Consider the following 12,661-nt stretch of genomic DNA (forward strand, 5'->3'; position numbering starts at 1 on the left):
ACGTATTCATCGATAGAGAGTTAAAAGCACTATTGTTCGTCGCTCTGGATAAGGGCGTAAATGTTAATGTAGATGTATTTAAAAACATCAAAATTATAAAAATAATAATACATTCTTGTAAAAACATTCTAGATCCATCAAATCTCATGTGCACGGATAGCTTCAGAAAGCCCCAAAATGTTTAGTTGGTTTCAGGTTTGTTCTCAGGTTCATTCAAAGTGTTCTTGTAATTGTTTGTGAATTTAAATGTATGGTGAAAGGTGAAAATTGGTTTCATCTTCAGCTTAGTAGATGACATTAATAATACATAATACATTCCTTTGAGATTGTATTTTTTGTGAGATACATAAATTTTTTGTGTACATATACGAGAGATCATGGTCACATGCAGAGAATAATCACCTGTCATACTAATGCAGCTGTTTTATTGCTGCTGTAGGTCTAATGGCAGCCTCCCTGTGAAATTTTTGTCTCGTCCTTTTTTAAATTTGGAGGAACTTTTTTTTTGTTGATGTCACTGTAGTGATCCATTTTCACTATTTGTTGATGTCACTGTAGTGATCCATTTTCACTATTTGTTGATGTCACTGTAGTGATCCATTTTCACTATTTGTTGATGATGGCCTTTGCAGTGTTCCATAGTACATCAACTATTTTGAAAATTCTTTAATAACTCTCTCCTGATCGATACCGTTTAGCAAGTGGGCTTCAGCAGTCAGATGATACCAGGAAAATATGAAGGAAATCCTACACCAACAGCTGATATTGATTTGGGGCTAATAATTTAATTGATGACAGCTATATGGTAATACAGGCCCAACCCCAATTATAAAAGTCTACATACTGTACTATACTGTCCACAGGCATGAAACTAGGTTATTGTAACTTATTTTATTTTCCTTTCAATTTGATTATCTTTCATTTAATTCAATGTACAATACATTGTACTTTCACATGGAAAAAAAATTCTGTTTCATTTACTTTATAATACTTTTTATTTATTTATTTACTTTATTCCTTTACAAATTTAGTGTTGTGTAACCTTTTAATATACATTGTATACTATTTAGTTTTTAGTGTAGTTATGGACATATGATAAATATCACTGCATGTTGTTGTATTGTTAGTCATTGTATGGAAACTTGATAAACCCATGATGTAATCACGTGACTGTTGTTTGTATGGTTGGGACATTGATGCATTTTGCTGAGATTCCTCACATCATACGAAACAAAATGGTTCCCTTTTCTAAGCAGGGTTTAGCAGATCAAGAAAGCTGGAGGTGGCCATCTTCTGATTCTTTTTTAACCCTCTGTAGGGCAGGGATGTATTCCTCAGACTCAGACTCCTTCTGACCAGAAGTCAGAAATCTGAGGTACAGGTCAGAATTAGGCAAAAACAGAAAACAAACCTAATTCAATTCCAAATGATAGAAATGTGTTTATTTTCAGTAAAAACTGACATTCCACAACACAGTTTACACTGTTGGATAATTATCACAATCAACCTGCTCTCTTTCACAAATGTCTAGATGTTTCCTTTACTGAAAATGCAAATGAACTTGCTACAAATATTGCTTACAAGGTGTACTGTTCAAATGGACTAAGAAAATCTTAAATGCAAATATAACCTTAGTGTTTTAGGCACTTGCTAAATGATATGGTTTTGGCTCAGAACTATTTTCACATATTCAAAAGTGGACAGTCAGGAATACGTTGACTTAAGTGTCACCTGTGGGTTCATATTTACTAAACATCAGCACAGCTTTACTGTTTAATGTCAAGACTGTCACTTTACTGAAGACATCAAGGTCTTTTAAAAGTGGTTGTCAACATCTCCCATTTCCACCACAACAGTTTTCAGCTGGGAATAATACTCAATAGTCACCATACCATTTTCTCTGCCAAAACCTGGAGCGAGAGAGAGAAAAAAAAAAGTTTTCTGCTGAGTCTCATGGCATAAATGAGTAAATGAAGATTTATTTGGAAAGATAAGTATTCGTTGCTATTATTAGGGCATTAAATAATAGTACTGCCTACAGTCCTACCTGACATCTTGTAGCCTCCAAATGGGACCTCCACTGGACTCACATTATAATTATTGATGAAGCACGTCCCTGCTTGAAGATTTTCAGCCACTCTGTGTGCTCTAGAAATATCTCTGCATGCATGCAAGACAACATGTTAAAATGTAGAAGGGGAGGTAAATTTTCTTTTCTATTTTTATACAGATCATGAGGTCATCTGAAGGAGACCCTGGTGTGAGACTTCACCTGGTAAAGACTCCAGATGCCAAACCAAAAGTTGTGTTGTTGGCTCTTTGCAAAACTTCCTCTTCAGTGTCAAATGGCATAATGGACATCACAGGCCCAAAGATTTCCTCTTTCACACAGGTCATGTCATCCCTGCAGTTATCTATGAATATAGTAACATATAAAAGAAATACATTCACTTGTGTATTGCTGGAAAGCTTATTTTAGATTAAATTAGGGACCAACTTGGTTCCATGCTTATAATACGAAAAAGTTAGCTCTTAAAAATAGCTCTCCAGTGCCGATTAGAATTTAACATTAAATGTAGCATTATGCCAAAAAGAGACAAGCGAACAAATTAAATATAAATTATAAACCTTCCCAGGTTTGTGGCAGACAAATACATGCACAACTACATAATGTGCATCTTGTCTTAGTCAGTGTTATTACTTTTAAAACAAGAAAATGGAATAAACTTTGTTGGTCAGTAACACACAAAGGTTAGTGTTGTTAAGCTAGAGGAGTTAAATTTTATAACATTTCAATTCAGATACAATAAAAAAAAAACACATTACTTACCCAGAACACATGGGGACAAGAAGTAGCCTCCTTTAAGTTTGGGGTCACTGGAAACAAATGGCTCTCCACCACATAACACCTTGGCTCCCTGATACAAGATTTGAGACATTAAAGCTACATTTCTATCAAAACTATTGTTACAAACACCACTGTGTACAGTCTATTCTGTAAATTTGTATATTGTAGATCAACCAGAAATGCTCCAATGTACAAAATGCCTCCAGAACCACATCCTTAGCAGTTGTGTGTTCTATACAATGATAAATTCTTCATGGAAAAAGTTACTTACAATAGGTACAAATCAACTTTTTGCTTGTTTATCTTAACAACATTTGTGTTTTAATGATGAGGGGCAGAAAAGGGGCAGATGTTTTTTTAATTAAAATGAGATAATCCTTAAGTCATTCTCTAAAGATCTATTTACTACTTACTGAAGTATATTGAACATATACCAAATCAATTCATATTGATGTCAAGAAAAATCTACCCAATAATCAGACATTCAAATCATGTAACCAACACTTTTATTAATAGTACCTGTTCTTTAGCTTGGTTTATAAAACCCAGCACTTTCTCCATGTGGGGTTTGCTAATCAGAGCACCCATCCGTGTCCCATCTTGTAGAGGATCTCCAACAGCAATGGCCTTTGTTCTCTTCACAATCTCCTCTATAAATTGCTTCATAATATCCCTCTGCACGAACACCCGTGTCCCATTGCAACACACCTGCATCAGCCAAAACATGACAAAACGGTCATTCATAAAACCATGACAACTGGAACAACTAAAACAAAGGGCAACAGGAACTTGGTTTGTGGACACATGAACAGAGCATCTCTGTGCTTTTTAAACTTCACATTCTAGACTGAATTACTATTTTGTTGTTATAAAAACATCCACTTTTCTGAGAAGGCTTTTCACTAGTTTGAATTGTGACTGTAGGGATTTGCTTATTTTGTGGAAGATCCACATATATCTGTATATGATTAGTTGTAAACAAACAGTTGTATTTTGTCCATATAGTGTACTTTAACCAATATTATCACCTTTGGGATTATTTATTTTAAAGAGAGCTGATGTTAATGCCTAATTACCTCTCCCTGGGTGAGAAAGTTAGCCATTAAAGCCCCTCTGATAGCATTCTCCAGCTCACAGTCCTTAAAGATGATAAGTGGTGACTTTCCACCTAACTCCAGTGTCACTTGCTTCACACCTTTTGCTGACATCTCCATGACCTTACAGACAAACAAATACAGTATGATTTAATATTCTACAACAATACCTTGGATATAAACAATCTAGTTTTAACATTTTACCTCAAATCCACTATATACTATTTGCACTTAAACACCATTTTAGGGATTTCAGCTCATGTTCACTTAGTGAATATCTCAGCTAGCTGTTCAAGTGAAATTAAACAAGGCTTTTAAATATTTACATTTCCTATTTGGCTACATCATTTTCAATAGATGATTCCAGAAAGATAAGATTTACTTTCAGTGAAACTGAAACTTCTAAAAGGTCAGACATGTTATTAATTAAAACATTACTTGGCAAAAGAAATATAGTAAAAGCTCCTGGATGAAATAAAGCGTGTTGTAGTAGATAAACGTGAACTGTGATAGCAGTTGAATTAAGTCAATTACTCATGGGTTAAATAAAAAAAAATAATGAATCCGATTAAGGCTATGTCCACACTTTTCCCTTGGTTTCAGCATTCCTTGCACATTGAGACAGCGTTTTTGTCAACAAAACTGGAGCTTTTTGAAAACACTCTCCAAAGTGGATAAATTTGAAAAGTTTTTGCTCTGCAGTGTGGCCTCTGAAAACAATGACAATTGTTGTCATGTGACCATTTCAGACAAGATGGCGGGCTTCAAATTAAATTCATCAACCTTGTTGTACATTAACCAGGTATTTCTGTGATTTTTATAACTTAAATGTTTGTGCATTATTGCTGTGCTGCTATGAAAAGCATCTCCTCTTTCCATATGCTGCTCTGTATCATGTTTAGATTTGACTAGTTTAACTACCATTGCTGTTTTTTTAACCTTCTTGTTGCTACAATTATTCAGATTGATTTTTTTATATATTTGCATTTCTTTCTCTTTGCCGCTGTAACAGAGAAAGTTCCCCATTGTGGGACGAATAAAGGTATATCTTATATTATTCTTCTGTGGTGTTACATGTGTACATGGAAAGATAACAGCACAGCTTACCTTAATATTTTATAACGTTCATGCTTTAACTCACATCAAAATTTTGCCAAATTAAGAATCCTATATAATGCAAGTGGAACCAGTCATACTGTATGCTTCACAGTGTTAAATGCTTATATGTGAAAACTGGGCCACCTAAAAACAGTTCCGTGTGGTGCAACAGACCTATATTCTCCAACATATATAAGCAAACCTAAAGAATGTGTTAAATATAAAACAATAAATAGATAATATTTCATGAAATCACCATGATTCAAATGTTGCTGCTATTATTGAGAACCATTTCATAAAAGGAAATCCTTCTAGCTTTGTTACCTTCTTGCCAGTAGGCACACTACCAGTGAACGACACTTTGGCTACCATGGGGTGGTGGCACAGCAGTGATCCGGTCTCAGCTGCACCCTGCACCACATTAAACAGCCCGTCTGGCACGCCAGCTTCTTTATAGATCTCTGCTAAAATGACTGCTGTGAGTGGAGTCATGGGAGATGGCTTAAACACCATGGCATTACCTGTGCAAGTGAAACCATAACATTCAGTTACAAATCCAGTTTTTCAATTAATACCATACTGGATAATAATAATAATAATAATAATAATAATAATCATAAGTTTAATTTATATAGCACCTTTCCCAAGCTCAGGGACGCTTGGATATTCTTATTAGTTTAGAGTAAGTAAGATTTAACATTTCTCACATACCACACGCTAGAGCTGGGGCCGATTTCCATGCAGCAATCTGGAAGGGATAGTTCCAGGCACCGATTCCCACACATACACCCAGTGGCTCTCTACGAGTGTAAGCAAAAGAGCCTCCGGGAAGCTGAATGTGCTGGCCTGACACAAACACACACAAATCTATATTACTCAACTGAAGAAAATTTTTTTTTCTAAAGCATTATTTTGCTTAGGAGATGTATTCTGAGTACTCCATTAATAAGAAATGCTGTAGCGGTTTTGACAATTTACAGCTAAAAATACCTGCTAGTGTGGGAGCAATTCCAGCATAGTACTCAATACACTGCCAGGCCACATCAATGTCCACCTTAGCCTCAGTTATACTTTTTCCATTGTTGATCACTTCCAGCACAGCTATCTGATCTCTGCGCTCCTGTTAAAGCAACAAGGAATAAAGTTTACACTTGTTGGTTATGTCATGGACTGTTGGACTGTGAAAAACCGAGCACACCTGGGCAGCAAAATACAAAGGTCGATATTTTTGATCATTTGAAAAATGTGTGGGTTTAAAAAAGGAGGTGCCAAATCAAATTTTAACAAAGCACCATTTAAATATCAGGAAATAAAAGCTGACATTCTAATGCACTGTGTCATGGTTATTTCTGCCTCAAATCTAAACGGCTTCAGTGATGCAGGATTAGGATTGGTTTATTATTAAATTAATTAGGACTGTATTTTAGAACTGTAGTTCACAAAAAAGGAACCACATACTGTTCAGTTACCTGAGATAATGCAAACATCTCTGTTCAGAACCACATACCACATACTTGTGCGTTGCATTAGCCCTTTAAAACTATACATTCTTAGGAACACAAATATATCTACACACTATTAAGAAGATACTGGATAGTATATGTAATTAGGACCATTGGGTTTTGTTGCGAATCTTTACCCTAATAATACGTGCAGCCTCCAGCAGGATCCGAGCTCTCTCTATGCCGGCAAGTTTACTCCATTTTAGGTAGGCAGAGTGTGCAGCCTTTATGGCCTGATCTACCTCCTCCTCCCCACAAGGAATCATATCACATAGCACACGGCCTGGAGAAAGCAAGGTTTGGTTTAACTCCAGTATGTTTATACATTTACAGATATTTGTTTTTTCCTGGAATATTTTTTACATATGACCTATAACCTGCAAAGCAACATGCAGGCAACAGTTAATCAGTGACAATTAGCACTAAACACCATCATGCAAAGAATCAGTGTAGATTTATGATCTGTTGCTACACATGCAAAAAAAAAACCTTACCAGTTGCTGGTTCATACACTGGCTCAGAGTTGTTCGTGTTCTTGCCTTGAACCCGAGCTCCACCCCAGAAGTTTAGAGCCTCTTTCACAACCAGACTCCCAGTAGAAACATTGTGAAACTCAGGCAGCGAAAGAAGTGGTGTCTGAGCCATTTTATACTGCTCACAAGGAAAATATTGTTTATTAGAACCTAGATTATTTGTGCTGTCCAACAAAGCTCAATATTTGTTGCAGTGGATTATTGTAGAACAAGTTGTTCTGCCAGTAATCTGGAGCACCCAAGACAATGTCCATTCTCATGGGTAATGTCTGTTCACTTTTGTCTGCTTGGGACATTTGTACATGCCCCATTTTTAACTTTCTCCCTGTCTTTCCACAGCATGGCCTGTCATGTATGTAGGGCCTCAGCAGAAAGGGGTTTAGAGATAAGAGGAATTGCACAACTTCCATACCCCTCTTTGCTAGCACTAAGCTAACCAGTATGCTAACGTCTGAGGGGGAAAAAACAACCCTCACGCCCCCTGATCTTTTCCAGACTACAATGAAAGTCGTAAAAATGAACCTAAAAAGGATCCGAAAGACGTTTAAAACAAGAAAATCATAAACTGAAGCAGTAAAAAAAAAATACATTTGCGATATGTCAGGAGCTAGTGGAAGCTAGCTCGCTTTACGCTTCACAATAACGACGATAATTTCCGTTATGCATTCGATATTTAGGTTTGCCTTCAAATCATTTCAGCAAATGTAACGTTACCTTGAAGTGTGAGACTTGGCTTCTTTAGTGTCTCTGCAGATTCAGTAGGTCTTGAGCTACTTCACTTCACCCTTCTGACAGCAGAAATGGCCGTGAAGTTTGTGTGAACTGAGTGAAGTTATAGTCTCTCAGAAATCCACTTATCAGACCGTGATTATATAACACAGTGGACTGGACGTTAACCAGGTTCTTTCACTGGTGCATTTTATTGGCACGTCAGCACTTGTGCTTTTGACACACTATCATCCAACCAATTTTCAGTCAATACACTTTTGTATCCTGCAATTTTATGATCCGAATTATGATCTGGATTATGATCTTGCATTGCATCATCAAAGAAGTTGCACGTCTTAAGTGGGTCAAAAGTACACAAAAGTTTCTTAGTGTGCTGAGATTTTGAAGGATTTCTACATTTTCTGAAAGCTAACCCTCTGTTGTAGGTTTCTTCCTTGATTAACACAATACCTGCTTCTAACACACCGAATCTTCAGATCTTACTGAACTGATGTAGGTGCGTTAGAGCAAAATTTTAAACTCGGGGTTACTCCATCTAATCCTTTTTAGCATGCACACATCAGGTTTATGTCATCCACCTTTGTTATATTGAATTGTGCATTTAAAAATTATACAATTACATTAACACATAAAATGTTTGCTTTTCCATGACACACAGATTTGTCTTTGCTGCTTTTTAAATGAGATGATGCTATTTGTACATCTGACCAAGAGCGTAACATTTTTTACAAGAAAAAAGTCACTAACACTGAAGTAATCTATGCAAGATAACTTTACCACTTTATTCACCAAGTGTAAGCGCCATAAAATAATTACAAAACTGAACTTAAAGCAATAGAATCCACACAATTTAATCTCTTTAAATCTAATCAACACATTCACACATATGCATAAATAAAATCCATACCAAATATTAGTCTTACATTTCAAATAAAGAGAGTGGAGAACACATAACAGATTATCAGGTCGCTTATCTAGAAACTAGAATTAAAAGAGCATACTAACATACTGATCATTATGTAGTGCAGTTATGTAATGACCCATTGACATAGAAATCAGAATTACATGCACATGGTAATAAAATTAAAATAAAAACCTTTGTCTGATTTTTTTTCTATTTATCCATGTGAATATTCCTTAACATCTGTAGCATGCAGGGTGAAATAATCAAAACTGGTGGGATCAACAAGTACAGTGCTCCCAAGATTCCTAAATGTTCCCATGCCTGAAATAAGCTGACAAAAATATCACACAATACCAGTGGGGCCCAACACTGAAATAGTTGGCCTCTTATGTTATGTTTAATAAGTTAGAAAATGCCATATAAAACATTTAGAAGAAAAAAACTATTTCTAATATCGTTCTATTTTGAGATAGCACTGTTATCGTTTACATGTAAATAGTTTCTGGTGAAAGTGTCATATTTAATTGAAACTAGACCTTTCTAAAATAACTAAAGTATTTTTAAAGCATGCTCTATTTCCCTCCTTTTGACAAGCACAAGTGACCCAGCCTTTATGAAACTGTTAAATAATCTACGTTTAGCAGTTCCACCTTCAGACAGTATGCAGTAGGCAAAATGTAATTAATTAACCAAAACCATTTAAAGAAATTCTATTTGCCATTATCGAACTACTGTAAATATTTGGAGTTTGAATAAAATCATTGTCAAATTTAAACATGGAAACAATATGTACAGTGAGGTAACCAGGCAGCTACTGCATTTGAATTTTTTTTTCTTTTGTAAAGAGTTTGTTTGGTTGCTTCAAGTCTACCCAAAGTATTTCTACAACCAAAAAGAAGAGAACCTGTGTATTGTCTAACATGTTTATGAGAACTTGGCAGCTTGTGGAGGGGGTCCCAAAAACCCTCCAGCTTGTTTGGTGGCTGCACGAGATGGAGCCAAGCCCAGCATCTTCTGGATGTTCTGAATGAGAGACAGGAAAAGTATTTTTCACTACAACTGAGATAATAAATACAGTAGTATTAACTTCAACCTTAACATGCAGTTTCAAAGCATAGATTTTCTCAGAGATTATAGTCAACACATAACTGAAGCCGCTGAATCTCACTCTTGTGACTTTTCTTTTTGAACCTATGGCAAAGGTGTCAAGTCAAGTCACTTTTATTGTCACATCAGCACAGCACATGTGCCTTGGTGAGTGAAATTCTTAGGAGCGAACTCCAGAAATTGCAGAACAATTGTACAGGGAATGAGTTGACACGTGAAAATGTGCAATTTGCTCATACATAGTCAGTGCAATATGTGTGTACAATATGTACAATTTGTTAATATGTACAATTAACAAACAGTTAATGAAATCAAGGTGTTGAGCATTACCTGTCTAATAGACATGGTGCACAGAATATAGAGGAAGATGAAAGAGCAGTCAGTGTAATCTTCACCCAGAAGATTGCGATGAGAAAGGCCTTGGATGTAGGACAGTGGAACAAATGGTAGCTTTGCTACAACCCGCCCATCAAAGCTGAAGTGAAATAAAAATTGGAAAATAAATCTGATGCCTAAACCATTAGATCTGCATACAACTCTATAATTCAAAAGAAAATATCAAAGGAACAAACACCACTTATTTGTGGACTAATACTTAAAGATAATCATAATCAACTTACATAGAATTGAACATGCCCATTAATGCTGTAAAGCAGAAACCAATGGCAAACATGGACTTCATTCTGACCTATGATGAAAAATAATTTCTGTTTAAGGCAGAGAGTTGAAATACAAAAAAAAGAGAGTTCTCTGCCAAGATATAAATGACAAATATGGTAGCTGTATCAAATAAGATTGTTTCACCATTGACAGGTCTCGGTTGTTGTTCTTGAGTTTCTCCTCTTGCCTTTCTGTTTGAGCAGAGCAAAAAAAAAAATTAAAAATTCAAATTTATTTCTACCTCTTTTAGCATTCTGCACAACTGTCGTTCTACAGAACAAATAACACCAATATTGCAAAAGGAATATACAGTGTGTCCCAAAAGTCTCTATATATGGGCAGGTCTCTCTTACTAATGCTGTAATTTTTTTTTCTGGTGTTATGCATGTAATTGCAATTTGGCAATACAAATAGCATTATTTTAACTGAAATTTGTGCTGCATTCTTTCCTGGCACACCATGGCCTTCTTTTGTGAAAGGCATTCTTAAAGACTATCTGAAAGTGTTGATTTTCCTTACGTATTGGGACATTTGGCATGTACAATATTATATCGTTTGCTGTTTTGCACAATCCTTTACATTATCTCAGGGACCTGCTGCTATAACCTGCTGTTCATTCTAGTATTTGTGCACATGCAATATTGTTTGAACATACAGTATTTACACCGGTCAGCACTGTTTCTGTTTATTGTCTTTTGAGTATTGTCTTGTAATTTTTTGTCTGTACTGTCTTTTGTCCTGTCTTGTCTGCACTGTTTGCACAGTTGCACTTTATGTATCTAGGATTAACTTACTAAGTCCTTAGCTCTGTCTTTGTTTTATGTAGCAGCATGGTCCTGAAGAAACATTGTCTCATTTCACTGTGTACTGCAACAGCTATATACAGTTGAAATGACAATAGAAGCTTCTTGACTTGACTTGACTATTAACTGCACAGTGGAGGCTTAGCAGTGCTCTGAACTCTGTAGGCTGTGAGATCAGATCCCATTCATATCACCTGAACACGACTCTAAACCATCAGTTACTCATCTCAACTGTAACTAAGCTGGAAGGGATAAAAAAAATAATATTGTTAAATAAATAAAATCGTGCAGCTTTTCACTTGCCTATCTTTTTCTTCTGTTGACGTCCAGCAGACTCTGTAATCGTCTCTTTCTTCTTCTCCACTTAAAACACATTAAAAAAAAAAAGGAATGAACTCAAAGGACCTGTAGATGCTCATGGCATCAATCACAGTGTTTAGATGTAATTAGATACCAATTTTAGTTCATACTTACGCTTTTTGCTTTGCTTTTCTACTTCAGCTTTGAGCCTCTTGTACTTGTCTGTGCGGTAAACTAACACCCATGTTATACCTAAACAATTCAAAAATAAAGACGACGTCAAGCTCGAAAAATTCACTAAACTAGTTAGACATATGTGGTTAAACTGATCTAGTCATCGGCTAACTGCATGCAATTTATCTCCTGACCTCGTCAAATACTAGTAAAATATAGTCACGTTTAATTACCTTCAGCCAGCAACGCGGTGCAAACAGATATGAAGACGATAAGTATCGTGTCTGCGAACATAGTAGTCATTTTGTGCAGTTTTGGGATTATATGACCACACTATAGCTAACGGTGGATATCCCAGTCAAAGTTAAGCGTCAGCATTACGTGACATCATCGGTATGCGACAACTGTTTGTATTCAGTCATGGTGTCGCTCTCTAGTGGTCAGGTTTTTTGGTGTTTATTTTATTTCATTCAATTCTATTTTACTAATTTTTTTAAATAATTTAGTACATGGGGGGCACGGTGGCTTAGTGGTTAGCACGTTCGCCTCACACCTCCAGGGTTGGGGGTTCGATTCCCACCTCCACCTTGTGTGTGTGGAGTTTGCATGTTCTCCCCGTGCCTCGGGGGTTTCCTCTGGGTATTCCAGTTTTCTCCCCGGTCCAAAGACATGCATGGTAGGTTGATTGGCATCTCTGGAAAATTGTCCCTAGAGTGTGTGTGCCCTGCGATGGGTTGGCACTCCGTCCAGGGTGTATCCTGCCTTGATGCCCAATGACGCCTGAGATAGGCACAGGCTCCCCGTGACCCGAGGTAGTTCGGATAAGTGGTAGAAGATGAATGAATGAATAATTTAGTACATATGTTGTTCTGTGACATTGCTATCAGAATCAGACTATCCGAATATGCA

At 36.4% G+C, this 12,661-nt stretch overlaps 2 protein-coding genes across 2 annotated transcripts; both read right to left on the reverse strand.

The window, feature by feature from the left end:
- Window positions 1-1,420: 1,420 nt before the first annotated feature.
- aldh9a1a.1 (aldehyde dehydrogenase 9 family, member A1a, tandem duplicate 1) lies at window positions 1,421-7,948 on the reverse strand. Its single transcript, XM_060881254.1, has 12 exons — window positions 7,790-7,948; window positions 7,037-7,193; window positions 6,680-6,825; window positions 6,031-6,160; window positions 5,752-5,886; window positions 5,365-5,561; window positions 3,925-4,065; window positions 3,368-3,556; window positions 2,831-2,918; window positions 2,273-2,414; window positions 2,048-2,160; window positions 1,421-1,910 (listed from the first exon to the last, which is right to left on the reverse strand). Exons 2-12 carry the CDS (start codon window positions 7,185-7,187, stop codon window positions 1,816-1,818), a joined length of 1,527 nt encoding a protein of 508 aa, XP_060737237.1. The 5' UTR covers window positions 7,188-7,193; window positions 7,790-7,948; the 3' UTR covers window positions 1,421-1,815.
- Window positions 7,949-8,558: 610 nt separating this feature from the next.
- On the reverse strand, window positions 8,559-12,148 carry tmco1 (transmembrane and coiled-coil domains 1). Its single transcript, XM_060882194.1, has 7 exons — window positions 11,986-12,148; window positions 11,753-11,830; window positions 11,582-11,641; window positions 10,620-10,666; window positions 10,436-10,503; window positions 10,146-10,290; window positions 8,559-9,731 (listed from the first exon to the last, which is right to left on the reverse strand). Exons 1-7 carry the CDS (start codon window positions 12,053-12,055, stop codon window positions 9,633-9,635), a joined length of 567 nt encoding a protein of 188 aa, XP_060738177.1. The 5' UTR covers window positions 12,056-12,148; the 3' UTR covers window positions 8,559-9,632.
- Between the last annotated feature and the right edge of the window lie 513 nt (window positions 12,149-12,661).

Source organism: Tachysurus vachellii, chromosome 11 (assembly GCF_030014155.1).
Source record: "Tachysurus vachellii isolate PV-2020 chromosome 11, HZAU_Pvac_v1, whole genome shotgun sequence".
In the NCBI taxonomy this organism is placed as follows: Eukaryota; Metazoa; Chordata; class Actinopteri; order Siluriformes; family Bagridae; genus Tachysurus; species Tachysurus vachellii.